At 47.4% G+C, this 18702-nt stretch overlaps 1 protein-coding gene across 5 annotated transcripts; it reads right to left on the bottom strand.

Annotated features, from left to right (window-relative positions):
• Positions 1–2394: 2394 nt before the first annotated feature.
• Cdk16 (cyclin-dependent kinase 16) lies at positions 2395–14358 on the bottom strand. Of its 5 annotated transcripts, none has more exons than XM_006527570.2 (16): positions 13914–14358; positions 8744–8951; positions 8104–8237; positions 7879–8004; positions 7730–7786; positions 7529–7643; positions 6671–6765; positions 6514–6576; positions 6134–6257; positions 5808–5928; positions 5630–5727; positions 5439–5544; positions 5311–5353; positions 5065–5155; positions 3747–3824; positions 2395–3666 (listed from the first exon to the last, which is right to left on the bottom strand). In XM_006527570.2, exons 2-16 carry the CDS (start codon positions 8943–8945, stop codon positions 3629–3631), a joined length of 1491 nt encoding a protein of 496 aa, XP_006527633.1. In that variant the 5' UTR covers positions 8946–8951; positions 13914–14358; the 3' UTR covers positions 2395–3628. The 5 variants fall into 5 exon arrangements, with proteins under 5 accessions (XP_006527633.1, NP_001297385.1, XP_017173914.1 ...); NM_001310456.1 differs by having other exon boundaries at positions 8104–8368; positions 13914–14321; XM_017318425.2 differs by lacking the exon at positions 13914–14358 and adding an exon at positions 13469–13866 and having other exon boundaries at positions 8104–8368.
• Between the last annotated feature and the right edge of the window lie 4344 nt (positions 14359–18702).

The following is an 18702-nucleotide window of genomic DNA, read 5'->3' as shown; positions in this document are numbered from 1 at the left end:
AAAATGGTGGCAACCATCACAACAAAGGCTGTGTATCACCAGACATAATCAGACATCCTTAAGTGTGGAGATCATCTCTCTGGTTGAGAAAGATCCTATTAGGCTGTTACCCTTTTCTTGTAGGCTCTCAGTTCTACTGGTCAGTGATGACTTTAGTTCTCTGTGCTTCTCCACCTCCCTTTCTTTTGGCTGTCCTCACCTGTTCCTGTTGACAACCCACAAACTCCCCCGCAAATCATGATTTTGGGGCTAGTTTAGTGATTACCTTCACTATTACCAACTACACACAGACAAGAATTTTAAGCTGTGCCTTCCTATTCCTATATAGACCCCTGTGCACACAGGTCTGCTTGCAGTTCAACCCTCCTCCCAATCACATGATCTAACATCCCTCTTATTTTCAGTTAGCTTCTGTAGGGAGTTTGATTTTACAGTAGTGATGAGGTGTCTGATACAGTTATTCTATTATCTAACCCCAACCTGACACAGATGAGGTCACAACTTAGTTGTATGAGCCCTGAAGGAAATTTAATTTGATCTCTGACCCCAAAGACTAGTGTAGAAATGGAGTTTGGAACAAGCAGATAGCTGCTCTTTAAATCCATCTGAACTGACTTCCTTCATTCCAGTCTGTTTCTCCCCATTTAGCTTGCCCCTCCCCCAACCCTTAAAGCTGGTTTCTTCACCTTCTAGGACATAAGAAGTCTGCTGAGGAACTTGTGGACATCCTATCCATTACAAAACTGAAAGACTGACAGGAATGGGAAGATGTGGTTTTTTTGTTTTGTTTTGTTTTGTTTTTTTGAGACTGGGCTTCTCTGTGTAACAGTAGCTGTCCTGGAACTCACTCTGTAGACCAGGCTACACTTGAATTTGGACATCTGCCTGTCACTGCCTCCCAAGTGCTGGGATTAAAGGCATGAGCCGCCACCAAAAGTAGGCTGTCTTACTTTTTCAACCCTAGGACTAGACAAACATTGTGGCACATTGCAGCTTCCAATTGAGATTTAAAGTGTTTACAAGGGCACAGTGATTGAGAGGTTCATTAGATCACCCACCACTGCTGTACTTCCATAAACAGCCACTTTTAGGCTTGCTAATACTTGCATTTGCTTGGCCCTGTCCACCCCCTTTTTTGTCTACAAGTCTCTTCTTGGCTCTTCCTAAGATGGTGGGATTCATGGAAAGAGGAAACTAAGGCCATATTCTCATGTGAGGCTACATTGGCTGTGCCACTTTTTGTATACTGTATGTGCAGATATAGGTGGAGGCCAGAAGTAAACATATGCTGTCAACCTCAATTGCTTTCCATCTTATTTTTTGAGACAGGGTCTCTCTCTGAACTTGGGAGTTCACCAATTCTTTACAGTGGCTGGCCAGGAAGCTCCAGGGATCCTGCTGACTCCACTCCCCAGTATTGAGATTACAAGTGCCCCCTGCCCCCACTTGTTTTTCAAGACAGGATCTTCTCTGTGTAGCTCTGGCTGTCCTGGAACTCTGTATACCAGGCTGGCCTCAAATTCAGAGATCCGCCTGTCCCTCTCTCTCAAGTGCTGGGATTAAAAGCATGCATCACCTTTAAGCCTACAAATAAGTGGTGGTGACTTGAATTCAGGTTTTCAAGCTTGAATAGCAAGTGTGCTACTAAGTGAACCATCTCCCAAGCTTAGGTTGTTGCAAACTTCACCATACTGATGACTTCCAGGATTTTAGAAAGCAGTCCAAACTTCTGGCTCTATGACCTCACTCTTGAACTTTTCTAAGTCTACTAGATTCCTTTAAGTGGTCAAAACCCTACTTTATTTTCATTCTCTCTCCAACTGACCTCTTCATAGTGTCAGACTGGACCTTTCTGCCTCATACCACTCTAGATCTACCACTGGTCCTTCCAAATATTTCCTGTCTCCATCCTTTCAGGCTTGTCTATAATCCAAACTTCTGGCTCTATGACCTCACTCTTGAACTTTTCTAAGTCTACTAGATTCCTTTAAGTGGTCAAAACCCTACTTTATTTTCATTCTCTCTCCAACTGACCTCTTCATAGTGTCAGACTGGACCTTTCTGCCTCATACCACTCTAGATCTACCACTGGTCCTTCCAAATATTTCCTGTCTCCATCCTTTCAGGCTTGTCTATAATTCGAGATGGATCTAACTTATCTATACTCCGTGCTTGATTCCCGTTGACACAATTAAGTCTACCCTACTGCTTCAACTCATCCTACCATTCCAAGTGCAATCCCTCCAAAGACTTTATTCTCCCACAGTCCCACCACACTTCTAGCCAACTCTTTCCCAATGTTCTTAGTTGATGGGACCAGGTATGGAGTCATGAAGGTCCCAGTAATCACCATAACTTGAGCCCCCTTGCCTTTTTGATGATTTATAACCAGACTTTGAACTTTAGACTTTTTTTTAATATTTCATACAGCAATTATGGTGCATTCAGGAACCCAATCCCCCCAAACCCCACTAGGAGGGCACCCTCCCTTGCCCTCCCACCCCGCTTAAGGGTCCCAAGGCTTAAGGTGGAGGAAGGGGAGCAAACCATACATCCAGGAGACTGTCCTTGGCCTGCCTTACCCTCCTAGGGACTGGAGTGTTACAATTGGGCACAAGCTCGCACATGTCCCCCTGCTTGTGCACATATTATATATGGCTCCTCACTAAGCTGGTCAATTCCTGGCAGAGCCCCTACTCAACAGCACCGAGTAGGACAGGACAGGAGGGCTAGGCAGAGCTGGGCTGGGGAAGACCCTGAGAAGGAAAGAGGCCCTGGCTACGGGACTAAAGGAGGGAAAAAGTAGCCCCCACCATGTCCATCTCCCAGTCTCTGGTAGTTCTCAGGTCCCCCTATAGCTGGGGACACTAGGTAGGGGAGGAAGGTGAGTGGCTGAGGCATGCTTTCCCATAGCCAATCCCAGGGTATAGTGATGGTCAGGATCTGAATAGGGTCTGGGTCCCTACCTCTCAAAGGCTGGGAGTGGGACTTCATTGCACAAAATACTGTAGGAGGGCCATACTCAGGGAGTAGCGCCCAACCAGTCTGTATACAGAGATATTGCATTAAAAAGTGAGAACCTCATTTAAAATAATAAAAAAACAATAAAAGAAACTAACAAAAAAGAAGGCCCATACAACAGAGGCAAGTGGGACAGGTGGCAAGCAGGCAGAGGATGCTCAGACCCAAGGCATCACTCACTACCTTCTAGTCAAAGTCAATTAAGAGCCTGGCCTGGGCTAGCTCCAAATCCCTGGCTGGCCATGGGGTAGTGGTCCTGGGAGAGAGTGTGATTTAGAGGGGAAGGCCTAGCCTTAGTGTGGAAACCTGGCATGGCCATTCTGTTCACCAGCAACTACCAAGACAGAGACAGACACATCAAGCAAAGTAGTGGTGAGAGCTTTGTTAGCACCCAGCAGACAGGCCAATGGTTGGGTTGACAGGCCAGGCCAGTGGTTTGGTGTTTGGGCAGGTGGCAGGGGACAAGTTGGCAGGGGAGTGTGGCTCAGGCAGGTAAGCAGGCAACAAGCAGGGAGGATTGCAGATGGGGGCTGCCCTGTAAGGGGTGTGGCATCCCTCCAGCCGCTGCCTGCTGGGGCCTTGGTCTGTCTGTGGCTTAAAACTTGGCTTAGAACTCGGTATCCACCACACGGAAAGCTGGCCTGCCTGCAGGGGAAAGCAGAGTGAATGGCTGTGAGTGGGCAAGCAGGAAGGTGGATAGAGCAAGAGAAGAGGGCCACACTTACCTGAGTCAGGCATAGAAGTGGACCGAATGTTGGCCTCCTTTTGTAGCTGTACCTCCTTTAGTGCAAATATGGAAGTAGCTATAAATAAAGAGGTATATAAGTGGGGGATGACCTGTGGGTACAACCCCACATGGCACAAGTTGCTTCTTCTTTTGAGAAGCTTGACTTTCTTCTGTCACACTGCCTATAAGTAAGGAAGATGGGACATGGAATACTGCTGGACTACTAGTAGCACAAGACAAAAAAGTACTAAGTTTATCAAGTATGATATATGATGCTAATATAAATACTACTCACAAATCCATACAATAGGTGGTGGTTTGGGGTTTAATTATTAATTCTGTGGGTTGATATGAAAGGTGAGCTCAATTTTTCAGTGTAATGAACCTTTTTTTTTTTTTTAAAGATATGGTCTCTATAACCCTGGCTCTCCTGAACTCACTATGTAGTCTTTGCTGGCCTTGATTTCACAGAAGTGGGCCTACCTCTGTCTTCCAATAATTCCAATTGGCACATGCCAATAATTTGAAAGTTCTTAGGTATCTGAGACAGAAGGATTGTCACAAGTTCCAGGCTAGCCTAGGCAACATAGCACACCACAGGTGTAGTGACATACACCTATCAATCCCAGCACTTGGGAGGTGGTGGCAGGATCAGAAGTTCAACATCATCCTAAACTACATAGAAAGCCCAAGCCGGGCGTGGTGGTGCGTGCCTTTAATCCCAGCACTTGGGAGGCAGAGGCAGGCAGATTTCTGAGTTCAAGGCCAGCCTGGTCTACAGAGTGAGTTCCAGGACAGCCAGGGCTACACAGAGAAACCCTGTCTTGGGGTGGGGGGGAAGCTCAAGGTTTACCTGTTTCACAGGAATATTTGTCTCAAGAAGCCATACCACCACAAGCCAGGACTACCTAACACAAGTCTACCTCAAAAGAATCCTCCAAACAAACCCCAAATCCCCCAAATCCAATGCTCCCCGCTATTTCTTATTCCAGGAAAGGGCCTGGAATGCTGAGGACAGTATATATAAGGAAGCTATAGGGGAACTTTCACCATTCATTTTGAACGGTATGAAAGTTATACGGGTGTTCAGCTTGCAAAACCTGTGGTGTACACTTTTTCGGCTATTGTATCTATATGTACTATATGAAAATTTTCATAAAAAGTAAAAGGAATCCAAGATGAAAACAAAATTCTTTCCTAATAAATACAACTGACACATGTACATGACGATGTTCCCTCAGGTATGGCACAAACCAGCACCCTATGTTCCAGTGGCTCTGTTCACAATGTCCCAACTTAAGCCCATTCCCACTCACTGTCAGGAAGTTTGTGGATCCGCTCCCCCAAGCTGAGAAAGAATGGATGTTTCCTGGCATCCTCAGCAGAGATCCGATTGCGACCCTCAAACTGAGTTAGGCAGAAGACAGTGCATCAGTATCCTGGTATCTCAACACATAGGTTTCTTTACCTACCTTCCTCAGAGCCTGCCCTTGGGGAAGTTCCCATTTTCCTATACCTGGAACCCCATCCCTGTTAAGGTTGGCCTCTGAAGATGCTCTTACCTGCAGCAGCTTGGTGAGGAGGTCAGCTCCATCGCTATCAAGTCTAACACAAAGGTAAGGGATGTGCTTTATACTGAGTTCAGACACACTGGCCCCCAATGCCCATCTACCCTACCCACCAGCCTCACCGGGGTGCATGGCTCAGAAGGGCCTCGGCTCGGTACTTGGGGTAGTTGTATGTTCTAAACTCCTCATTGGACAGGATACCTGGCCATGTCTCCTCAGTTGGGGTTCCTAGTAAGGAATACAAGTTACCCCGCACATCTCAGGTCTTCCCTGCATATCCCTACAGCTCCTTAGGAACACACTTTCTCCTCACCCAAAATGCGGAAGATGAAGTGCAGCTGTTCTTCCACTGTGGAGCCTGGGAAGAGGGGCCGGCCGGTGGCCATCTCATAGAAGATGCAGCCTACACCCCTGGGAAGGAAAGGTACCATAAATATAAGGGGGAGTTGGCTGGAAAAGCCACCCCCTTCCATACTTCCACCTCTCCTCACCACATGTCAATTTGGGTAGAGTAGTCTGTGGACCCAAGTAGGATGTCAGGGGGCCGGTACCACAGTGTCACCACTTCGTTGGAGTATGTTTTAGTAGGAATTGACTTGGCACGAGCCAGGCCTGAGAGGCAAAAAAAAAAAGGGGGGGCAGCTGGAATGAGGAGGTTGTGGGCAAAGCCTAGAATAGAGTATAACTGGGGATAAGAATGCCTGCCATAGTCAATTTCTGGAGAGGCTGAAGGGGAAGGAGACTGGGCGGTCATAGGGAATTGGGTTAGAGAATAATGCTGAGGAGTCAATGGGAAGAAGGGAGAGGCTGGTGGTACCAAAATCTGCCAGTTTGAGCTCTCCCCTCTCGTTGATGAGTAGGTTCTGGGGCTTGAGGTCTCGGTGTAGCACCTTCTGCCTGTGGCAGTAGGCCAGGCCACGGAGCAACTGGAACAGGAACAGCTAGAGACCCAGGAATGGCAGGCAGAAGTCAAAAGATATCCACTATCAAATTCCCTGGCAGCAGGCAGGCAATGTTCCCTCCCAAACAGACACTGAGCCCAATGTCTTATCACATAAAAGATGATAGGCTCCCAAAACCCTCCAATGGCTCCCAGCAAAAACATCATACAAGAAGAAGCTGTTTCTGGGAGAACTGTGCAGTGAGTGGGTGAATGGGGGGCCCCCTCCTGCCTTTTGCTTTCTGTCCCACACCCACTTTCACATTGTGCATGTTGATGACATTTCCACAGTCATCCAGGTACTGCTTCAGGTCCTTGTCCTGAGGACAAAAGAGGTAGTGCAGGAACAAGTCACATACTTTGGCTCTTGGCCATTTCCCCACTTCCCTGGGTCCAACTGCTATCCAATCTTACCAAGTATTCAAAGACAAGTGTGAGGGACTTCTCTGTGTGGATAATGTCATGTAGTGTGACGATGTTGGCATGCTTGAGGTCCTTAAGCAGGGATACTGTAGAAAGCACAGAAAAGAACAGAAGAGTGAGAGCCCCATTCTTAGACTAAGGACCAGATAGATATGAGCTTAAGGGTTTCCTTCTTTCCATGTGCAGTTTAGGGTAATGCCTCACAGCACCTAGCTCTCATTTACCCTATACTAAGAATTAGGTGTGTAGAAAAGAAGGTTTAGACAAGAGTATTAAGCAAGAGCACGGGACTACAGCTCCAACTTCATGTGACACTATATTTTCATAATCTGCTTTTGCTTTCTGGGAAGGGGCCTTGTTCTAAACCTAAGTAACATGAACTGAAATTTGTACTCATTTTCTGTGTAATTCAAATCTACTTCCTGTGATTTCTGAACACCTTAAGGAGTGCTTGAAGAATGAAAGCAAACACCATAATTTACCTTCCTTAATCCACTCAGCTTCCTAATTACCTTGCTTATTACCTGGGTATGTAGACAGTAGGCATTCTCATGAAGGTGAGGAGAGGTCAGAAAAACCCCAGTCTCTGTCCTCACTCATCATAGAGAGTAGAAGTATGTGGCATGCAGTCAAGAAAGTCTAGGGTGGGCCAGGCAGTGGTGGCACACGCCTTTAATCCCAGCACTTGGGAGGCAGAGGCAGAGGCAGGCAGATGTCTGAGTTTAAGGCCAGCCTGGTCTACAGAGTGAGTTCCAGGACAGCCAGAGCTACAAAGAGAAACCCTGTCTCCAAACAAACAAACAAACAAATAAACAAACAAACAAAGTAAGTCTAGGGTGGGGTCTGTACCTTCCCGGATAGCAGTACAGGGTGCCCCTTCTTCGTGTTCCAGTCTGATCTCCTTAAGTGCTACAAGGTTGTCTGTGAGCTTGCTTTTGCCTTTGTAGACAGTGGCATAGGTACCCTGGAGTACAACAGCAGAGATGCTGTGAGGTTGCATGGAATTCATACTGTCCCCCATCTTTACCACAGTCCTTTTAACTATCTTACCTCACCCAGCTTGTCTAGCTTGATGTAGGTCTCCAGTTTTCCAAAGCCAATCTCAGACTGTGGGGCAAAGGAGGTATGTTGAAGCAGGGTTGCAGAGGGGAACCGGGAAAGTGGGATAGGTAGGATACAGGACAAAAGAAGATACTTACCAAACTGACTCGGCGGAGGCGCCGGCTAAGAGGCTTATCAAAGATGGGGCTATTGAGGGTCAGCTTCTCAAGGTAGCCCTCAGGCAGCCGTATGTCAGCTGGTAGTGACAGGCGTTTGTTGATGTCCTAGCAGCCAAGATGAAGGAAAGATGGATCATAAGCTCCACCTCCCCAAACATAACCCCATTTTCCAACTCTTCCAACACTGGGACAGAGATCAAGCACCTCAGTGGAGATCTTGCGTGGGGGGTGGTTGCGCATGCGCACTCTCACTGGAGACTGCACCTCATCTGAGGATGTGGCTGAAGCCTGGTCACTCTCCCCATCAGATCCCATCTTCATGTCCTCGTGCACAATCTCTGGGGTGGGGAGAGGGAAAGGCCAGGCCTTTGGAGTCAAGAACACTCTCTTTCCCCCAATATAATATATTTCTTCATCGTATCCATTTGTGTACATGGCCCCTAGAGCAGACTGGGAAACCCAGGTAGACCTAGGACAGATATGGAGGGAATGTGGTCACCTAGTGGAGTACTCCAACAGAGATGAGCTGAGATGGTAGCTACCTCTGGGTCAGAAGGCTAGGGGTGGCAGGCATTGCCAAGAGCCCTAAGAAGGCAGATTCAGTGAGACTGAGAGCCACCAATAGAGTGTAGGAAAAAGGCAGAGTCTTGGGGCAGCTGAATGGTCAAGGTAGTCTTCCCCATCCTGAGGACTGAATATAGTCAAGAAGTACAGACGGTGTGTGTTGGAAATGGATCACAGGGAAGGAGGGAAAATGAAAACAAGAGTCTAAGGAAAATGACAAGAGTCTGAGAGGCAGAATCTGGGAGCTGGGACAGAGAAAGAATGATCAAAGTAGACCCACCTGGTGCAGAGCTGAGTGGGCCCCGAACAGAGCGAAGCTCCCCAGGGGCAATACGGGTGGGAGCTTCTCCAAGGTCACTGCCACCACCGCCACCACTCTCATCCAGGCCTATCTGCTCAGGGACACCATTGGTCTTATCTATGCCTCGGCCCCCTCGGAGTGTCATTGACAGCTGCCGTTTGATCTTCTTCATCCGATCCATGGCGACCTGAACAGGGACATGAATAGAAATAGGGACCACATTGGTGCCTGCTTGATCATCAGGGATGCCGTAAAGACCCCAACAACCCAGAGAGGGATGCCAACATGAACATGTCAGTGACCAATCACTACATATCCTTCGTCATTGTTGGCCTACCCCTAAGTAGCCTACCTGGGTACTAAGACTTGAGTGGCTAGCTGAGGGTAAGGGCCCACTCATTAAGTTGTTGGTCTCTAGGGTAATAGTCTCACTGTGGGAGCACAGGACTCCACAGCAACTATCCTCAGGTGTAGCAGCAGTGACAGCCGCAGCCACAGTTGGGACAAGGGGTTCAGTCAGAGCTGAAGAACTAGTGACAAGGTCCTGGGTGTGCCCATAGAATGGCATGTTCCGCTGACACCAGCCCCACATTGCCCCCAACTGCCAGGCAGAATGCTCCCTGTGGCCCACAGGGACCCTCTTACCTCCCTCAGCAACCACTGTCATGGTGACTAATGGGTCATCCCACTTTTCTATCCAGATGAGGGGAGAGCTGTCCAGGCTGAACCATTGGATAGAGTTAGCAGGGGGGTGAGGAGGGTATCTCAGTACACCAGCTATCCTCAGAGCTGCTAGACAGGTTTTATAGGGTTGAGACCCACAGGGTCCAAACCCAGGTTTTTACAAAACTAGATCATATTCCTTTTCTCCTAGAGAAAACACCACATCTTCCTTATCATCCCAAATAAATATTATAGTCCTCATGTGGCCCATGTGTCTTTTTTAAAAAAATATTTATTTCATGTATGTGATACACTGTAGCTATCTTCAGACACACGAGAAGAGGGCATCAGATCCCATTATAAATGGTTGTGAGCTACTATATGGTTGCCGGGAATTAACTCAGGACCTGTGGAAGAGCAGTCAGTGCTCTTAAACGCTGAGCCATCTCTCCAGCTCCATGCCCATGTATCTTATATACCCCACTTGCCCCTATTACCCCTGTAGCCTCACCACACCCAACAGTTTCTACCTTAGGATCTGTACACAGGTTGCTTCCCAGATTGGAAAATATCTTACCCCATCCTCTCCAGTCCATTGTTCAAATATCACCTTTTCCATGAGGCTTCTATGAGTAACCCTATTTAAAGACTCAGCCATCTTGAGCTCCTTCACCTTTCTAATGTGTCCCTCAGATCTTACAACCGCCCCAGAAATAAAAATAACACCATCTACTTATTGGTTTCTTTCCTTTTTTACTGTCTGTCTTCTCACCACCACAACTAGAAAATTTGCTTTACCAGGGTAGATTTCTGTATGTTTAGGCCACTGTTCTATCCTGAGAACCTGGAATAATGGCTGATATCAAAAAGTACATACAGAAGTAGCCGAGCAAGGGGCTGAGAGCCTAGGACCAACTTTTATTGAGGTTAAGTCCCAGACACAGACTACTATAAAGAAGACACTTAGGGATGCTAGAATCGACAACCAGATGACCTAAATGGGCTGTTGGTGGGAATGGGGCCACCAAAAGGTTTAGGTCGGCATTCTTCTGCTTCCTCCTGGGCTCTGGGCCAGCAAGGAGGGGGAAAGACCTAGCTCAGGAGCCATCTGTACTCACAGCAGGGCCTGAGGTGGCCCAGGGCCCAAGTATAGCTAGAATTGAGGTTGAAGATAAGGCTGGGGATGAATTAAAAAGAAATGGGTCACTTGTTACCTTGAAACAAAATGCTTACCCCAGCAGCTCCCACTCCCACTTCTGCCCACTTCTTCACTAGAAGGGAAGGCAGAGCCAGCTTAGCAGAAGAAATCTCAGATAGATAAGAGTAAGATCCACCCACAGAGAATACAGGGCAATCCTGACCTTGGCGACAAACACTAGATCTAGGCCTAGAAAGTGGCCAGTTCCCAAGGACCAACATTTCAGGGAGGACAGACTCCTAAAAATATATACACTTAAACATTTATGAGCAACAAAACTTAAATACCATAATTTCAGTTTTCTGAGCTTCTAAACTTCAGAACAAGTGAAGGAGCAAGAATCAGGAGATAGGATGTTAACGTAGCATTTGTCCTTCTTGGCATTCCTCAGACATACTCACCAGTTCTCAGGCTACTCTCATACCAAGGACACGGACGGACGATAACTCCAACTGCTGAGCACACAGTTGCATTACCACCATACTTACACATGCTCCATTCTGTCCTGACCTCTAAAAGCACACACTAGATCCCCAAGAAGGCCCTCAATATTTATTAACTCCTACTAACATTCACAACGTCTAACTCCCTTCAGCACTCAAAACCTTGCCCTCAACTGTATTGGCATATATTTGCCCCTTTTAAGTAACTCCTACCACCTTCACGTTGAGTCCCTTCCTAGCCTAGATGCTTGTTAGCCTCTCTCTAGCACTGTCCTTCCCAATAATAGTGTCCCCTATGGATTCTGATCCTCCTTAACATGCATTCAGGGTGCTCTACTGCTGACCCAAATTAGCATTCTCTGGACTTTCACACGTCTCTGAATCCTCAGTACATTGTGATTCTTATACAATCCCTGACCAGTTTGGTTCACACTTAGGTCCCTTCACAGTTATGGGTCTCTTGATGTGCATGCAGGGATCTAAACCCAGGTCCTCTGGAAGAGCAGCACATGCTCTTAACAGCTGAACCATCTCTCTAGCCCTTACCTTCAGAGTTATGACCACTGTTAATATACATTCTTTTTTTGTTTGTTTGTATGTTTTGTTTTGTTTTTCGAGACAGGGTTTCTCTGTGTAGCCCTGGCTGTCCTGGAACTCACTCTGTAGACCAGGCTGGCCTCAAACTCAGAAATCCGCCTGCCTCTGCCTCCCGAGTGCTGGGATTAAAGGCGTGTGCCACCACGCCCAGCTGTTAACATACATTCTTGTACTTCCAGTGCACAGTTCCTTCCCTCAGCACAAGATTAATCTTCATTGTATCTTGACCCTGACAGTCCTAACTCTATCAGCACACCTTGAACCCTTCCTTAGCCCTATTCTCCAGGGAGAAATGCACTATTCTGTATCAGACTGACTCTCATTAGTGAATGCAGCTCCTCCATTTGACCCTGACCCCTAATAACATACATCTCAGTTCATGACTCCAATTCACTTTGGCACACCAGTACCTACTCCTATTCCCTGCTTCAACCAACCACTCCTACCACCATTTCTCTGGTTCACAATTGATTTCCTTCATAGCTCTGTTCCTTTCATTATCCACTAGATTCTCCACCCCTCACCCCCAAAAAAACTCTACTTCTGAAGCACTCCTCAAATCAGCACACTTCAGTGGCCCATGGAGAGAAAAAAGGCGTTTTGATGTACATCAGCATATTTTACTTTGTGCTCTTCCCCTAATAGCGTGCATACATTTAAGTGTCTGTATCTATCTAACCCCACAGCAGCAGCCTTTACAACAGTGGTTCTCAACCTTCCCAATGCTGTGACCCTTTACTACAGTTCCTCATGTTGTGGTGTCCCCCAACCATAAAGTTCTTTTTGTTGCTACTTCATAACTGTACTTTTGCTGTGATGAATTATCATGTAAATGTCTGATATGCAGGATATTTGACATTCGACCTCTAAGTTGAGAACCAGTGCTCTAGAACTTCATATATAGTATTGCCCCCACGCTTTCTGGAAGCCTTTATGGACATCCACTCACACCTCATCTTGACCCTTAGTGTGCAAAGCTCTTTATACTTCCTTTACTGACAATCTCCCGTACACATGTACGCACACACCTAAAACCCAGTAGTACAGGCCTTTCCCCATCCTCTCCCATTACACACACTCTCAGGTCCTTCAAAAGCTCTGCCTTCACTGGCATATACTGATCTCACCCTACCTTTATTACATCTACATACCCTCATCTCCAGGACCCTCCATTACCTCCTCTATGAGCACACCCTGGACCCAGAGAAGCTGCCACCCTCAACTCCGTGGATAAACACAGTATTAACACTATCCTGACCCTCATCACCACACACTCGGAACTATGCGTCTATCAGCACACCTTCTGGTAGTACCTCTACCACCCTTTCTCCATTTACACTGGGCCTCTCTGTAGCTCCAACTTCCACTAGAATGTTTTGGAACTGTCTTTACTTCAAACCCTGTTATACCCCATCACGTCCCTCATGGTCCTGCAACCCCTTTCCATAAGCACACTGGGCCTGAAGTCGTAAGGCTTTTTATTACATGTTCCTAGCCCTTTAGCAACTCCGAGAATCTCACTGTATCAATCCATTCCCATAACGCTAGTCCTTTAATCACCCTTCTCCCACTTAGCATCCACAGCACTTCCCATCCTCAGCTCCCAGGACAGGGGCCCAGGGCGGGGCCAAGGTCAGGGAGGCCCCAAATGACCCCCCAGTGCATTCTGGGAAACTCGAGGGGGAGGGGGCACCTGACAGACAAGCTGCCCAGAACCCCTTGGTCTTGTTCCAGCACTGCCTAGGGTCCGGCTGGCTCTCTAGGAAGAGCAGCCCCCACCCTAAGTATCGAGGACACGCTCACCGGAGGGGGCGCGCGAGTAACCTCAGAGCCGCGGGGCCGGCGCGGTGGCGCCTGGGGCGGCGGCCCGGGATGAGGCCGCGCGACCTCCTTTTCCTCCAGTTCGCCGCAGGCGCCCGTCCCAGTAGTCTTCGGCCATGGCTGCTGGGCCCGGGCCGCCGCCGGCTGAGGAGGAAGAGGCGGCGGCGGCGGCGGCGGCTGAGGCGGCGGCGGCGTCCCGCTCAGCCGGCCATGAGCTTGGCCACTGCGGGCGATGCCCCCGTGCTCGCAAGCGCCCGCTGGAATCCGGGTGTTCACGGCGGCTCGTGACTCACAGCAGACAGCTAGCGGAGACGCAGCATATCCCAGAGCCCCCCAGCCAGCGGCCCAACAGCCGCGCGCGCCGCGCTCCGCGCATGCGCACGCACACGCTGGGGGTGGGGTGTGAAGCAGGAAGGAGGAGACTCACCTCGGACTGCGTGTACCAAAAGAGCCTTCTGCAGCGGGAGGGGGTGCGGCCATTGCGTGCCCAGCAGGGAATGTGGCGTTGGCCCTGGAACGGCGCCAGGGGGATTTAGAGAGGGGTTAATAGTTTTGATCTTGCTAGAAATTTACTAGCATCGAGGTGAGCAGCAGCCAGTAGCCAGGCGTGCCAGTCACCACCTTCTTTCCCTACAGTCTCATTTGGTACATCCCCATGGTGGTAAACGGGACTTTTGCAAGGAGAAAAAGAACAGGTGAGCGAAGCAGTTCCAGTCCTTTGTGGTGCCTCGGGAGGCAAGAATTTAAAGGCTGGAAATGACTTTCTAGGAGAGGTGGCCTGGATTACCACCTTAGCTAGGACAATCTAGCCCCGCCCTGCCACCCACCCTCTACCACTAGTTTGTTACCCACTGTGAAACGTATGTGGCCCCACCCTTTTGAAAAAGCTGACGCTCAGCCAATCAAATTTGCTCCCTGCGTCAGGGCTGAGCAAGAATGAAGGGCGTGGCAAAGCTGAAGAAGCATGATCTAGCTTTCTCTTCAGCTTGCCTCCTCCTCTGTACGGTTTTTTATTGGTTTTCGGGCTCGCCTTTTTGTTCTGAGCGCTTCTCAGGAGATCGCTGAATATCCCGTAAGATAATTGGTCCAAAGGCCACTCAGTCAGCCGGTTCCCTCCTTTAACCATTCCCACATTCTCCTGCAGCTTCTTGGTGTGGTGAAACCTAGGCTGAGAAGGAAAGGCCTTTTTAGAGGGGGCAGACTCCACTAAGGCGCAGGTTTGGAACTTTGGCTTGGGCGGAGCTTCTTGCTGCCTCACTCTAATATTCGCGTACAAGCTCCTCTAATTAGGCTTTCTTTACACCTTTCAATTACCTCATCTTGTCCTCTACAGTCTTACTTAACTAGGTTCTGTTACACGGCCAACATTGCCAGGCATACCTCTCATTCTTCTCTGTAGAAAATGACACGATTTCCCGTATCTATCCCAAACAGTTCTGCAGACTTCCTGAGACTTCTTACACTGGCCCCAGGAATTTCCTTGCCTCTTCTGGGCTTCCTTTGGTTGGCCTTCTTTCCCAGTCACGATTTTCAAGCAAGGGCCATTGATTGGCAAGTACTTCTTCAGCCATGAAAGTCGTCCTTGCTAGGATAGACATCGGGTCTATCATTTAACAGACTTAATCTCCTTTCCTCTCACAACAGGAGAATATCCTAGTTCTTGAATATAGCAGGCATTTGTGTCTCTGAGACTTCATACTCGCTGTTGTTGTGCCTGGAATTCACTTGCCCCATATCTACACTTATTTCTTTCTGGTGCAGTTCCATTATTCCAAATCCCCACTTGGCTTTATGCCTTTTGAAAGGGGGGCTTTTAAAATTTGATGTTTATTTGCATTGTTAAAGTCTATTCCCAGCCTTGTGTGTGCTTCCATGCTGAGCTAATAATACCCAGACCTGGTCAACATTTTGTTGTTCTGTTTTCAGACAGTCTTTTGCAGCCCAGTCTCATCTTGAATTCAGTGTAGTCAAGAATGATATTGAAGTCTGGATTCTTCCTGCATCCACCACCCAAGTGCTGGTGTTATAGGCATGTGCCACACACCTGGTTTTATTTGCATTCTACCAACTGAGCTACATCTCCAGCCCATTTGCATTTGTGCCAGGCTCATTGATCAACTTTTAAACAATGAAAAAAATAAATGAATGGGATTGGGTCTGGAGAAATGGCTCAGTGGTTACAGACATTTGCTGCTCCCCAGAGTTTGGTTCTCAGCATACACATCAAGTGGTTCACACTGTATCTCCAGTTCCTTCTTTAGTTGTTGTGGTTTTTTCGAGACAGGGTTTCTCTGTATAGCCCTGGCTGTCCTGGAACTCACTCTGTAGACTAGGCTGGCTTCAAACTCAGAAATCTGCCTGCCTCTGCCTCTCAAGTGCTGGGATTAAAGGAGTGTGCCACCACCGCCCGGCTTCCAGGAGAAGTTTTATAAAACATGACATTAAGTGGATAAACATAAATGGACACAAATGTTTCATTTTACATTTTCCCCTTTTCTCATCAGAGTATTACTTTCTATAGTTATCACTTTGGCCAATAGTATAAAAAGTGTGGCACTAAGGGCCTTAGCATAATAATGCAGCATAGTGAGGATGCCCTCTTCTAGTTTCCTCAAGCATCTTCATGGCATACTCTAAAACACACACACACACGCACACACACACATACACACACACACGTGAACACAGAGACACATTAAAAAAAACTTAAAAATGTATAGGCCAGATATGTGGCGCAACCCTCTCTCTGAAGAGAATCCCAGCACTCTCAAGAGGCAGAGACAGTTCTGTGAGCTTGAGGCTAGCCTGGCCTGCATAGCTAGCTCCAGGACAGCCAGGGGGCTACATAGAGATTCTGTCTTTAAAAAAGAAAAATGGCAAGACTGAGAAGAATGGCTCAGCAGGTAAAGACACCTGGCTGCCAAACTGAACTGCCTAAGTTCTGTTGATTGGACTCACATGGAGAGACCTACATATGGACATTATGGGATGCCTCTCCCCCAATTAAATGAATGTAATATACTTTTTAAAGTTGTATGTTAGCCAGGCAGTGGTGGTGCATGCCTTTAATCCCAGCACTTGGGAGGCAGAGGCAGGCGGATTTCTGAGTTCGAGGCCAGCCTGATCTACAGAGAGTTCCAGGACAGCCAGGGCTATACAGAGAAACAGTATCTTGAAAAAAACAAAACCAAATAAATAAAATTGTGTGTTTGTGTATGAACACACTTGTCAGAGGACAACTTGCAAGAATTGGCTCTAGCATGTGAGTCTTGAACTCAACATGGCTCAAGACAAGATTTTCTGTAGGCCAGGCTGGCCTGAGCACTGGATTCTCTTCCAATGACCTCCCCAGTTCTAGGATTACAGATGTGTACCAGTACGCTCAGTTTATGCAGAACAGGAGATTGAACCCATAACTTGGTGCATGCTAGACAAACACTAGCTACTGTTCTAGTCATGTTAGATTATCTTTTTTCAACTATTTTAGGGGTGGAGAAATGGCTCCGTGGTGAAGAGCACTAACACTGGCTGTTGTTCCAGAAGACCCAGGTTCAATTTTCTAACACCCACATGGCAGCTCAACAACTGTAACTCCTCTTTCAGGGGATCTGATTCCCTTATCCATGAAGGAAACACACACACACACACATATATATATATTGCATTGCAGGTATAACTAACTGTACATGTTTGTACCTTGTGTCCAGACCAGAAGAGGCCATGAGATCCCTGGAACCTGAGTTATGGTCATGAGTAGAAGAAATTCAGGTGCAGGAATCCAAACCCAGGAAGAGCATCTATCCAGCCCCTCAACTTTTACCTTAGTTGTATTTATTGTCAATTCTAAGTTTCATAAGCCTTATGATGGTAATATGTACCAAATACCTATAATAGTGCCTAGCAGTCAGCACTAAACAAATGGTTGAATAATTAGATGGCAAATATTTGCAAATCTGCTGGATACAGGGGGCTCAACAGTTACCCAATCCTGGCTTTGCTGAGCCCCATTTCTTATCAGTTTGGTCTTGTAATGGCGTACATACAACAGTAAAAGAGTATGTATGATCTAAGACATAGAATTATAGGGTAACTGGTTGTTTTAAATCTTTTGGTTTTAAAGCAGAGTCTCATGTAGTCCAGGCTGGCCTTGAACTTCTGATTCACCTCCATCATGCTAGGATTACAGCTGGTTTTGATAAACAAGGGTGTCAGATACTAGTAAAGTATCAAAGGAATCCAGGAGTAGTGGTGGTAAAGAGACTGGAATGTCTATAGAGAATCAGCTGCAATGGAAGAGTTAGAGAACAAAGTATGCAGGTTGCCCATAAAGGAACTGAGATGGTGGAAAACCAGTACAAACAACAGTGTATGTAGTGCTTGCCTGTAATGGGGTGAGACAATGGGCAGGTGGCAGGTGTCTTCTTAGAGAAGTAACAGCAATAGAGTGCTGACAGTGGGAAAACTTTCCCATTCACCATGAACAGTTACTATCACCATGAGACACCAGAAGCAAAGTGCCTGTTACCCAAAGTGGCATGGTGGGAGAGTAAAACAGAACTATATGGAAGAATAAGGTGAATCCAACAGATCAGGCCAAGAAAAAAAAAGTATAGACAGAGAGGTAGGCAAGAGCATTCACTGCCTAGGGCCAGGAGAAAGCTCAGGAGGTAGAAGTGGAGACAGGTTGTGATGGGAATTATGCCAAGTTTGGGGACGGGATGAACTATTTCACTGAAGTGGAGAAGGGTCACACTCCTAAATAAGACAGAAAAACTGGTTCCCAGCTATGTTGGAGGCAGAAGTCAATGAAGGAAAAACTCCAGGATAGCCAACCAGGTTGGTGTTCCCAACTGTTTGGCACTCTCAGCTAAAACAATGAAGCACAGCTGCTGTGGGCTTGATGGAGCTGTTGATAAGCTTCCTGCTACTACCTGCACTAACCAATTACTCCTTGGCCCCAGCGCCAGCTCTTCTCTGGAAGGTATAAGGTCCAGGTAGCTCCTAGGAGGATATATGGGCAGACTGAAGCAGAAAAGAACACTTTCTTCTCCAGATATCCTTAGTCAAGTATATCCAAAAAAGCTGCAGTATGAGCCAGGTAGTGGTGGTGCATGCCTGTAATCCCAGCACTTGGGAGGCAGAGGCAGGCGGATTTCTGAGTTCGAGGCCAGCACAGCCAGGGCTGTACAGAGAAACCCTGTCTCGAAAAACCAAAA

This window comes from Mus musculus, chromosome X (assembly GCF_000001635.26).
Source record: "Mus musculus strain C57BL/6J chromosome X, GRCm38.p6 C57BL/6J".
Taxonomy (NCBI): Eukaryota; Metazoa; Chordata; class Mammalia; order Rodentia; family Muridae; genus Mus; species Mus musculus.
The sequence above is the reverse complement of the archived record's forward strand: the minus strand, read 5'-3'. Positions and strand labels throughout refer to the sequence as shown.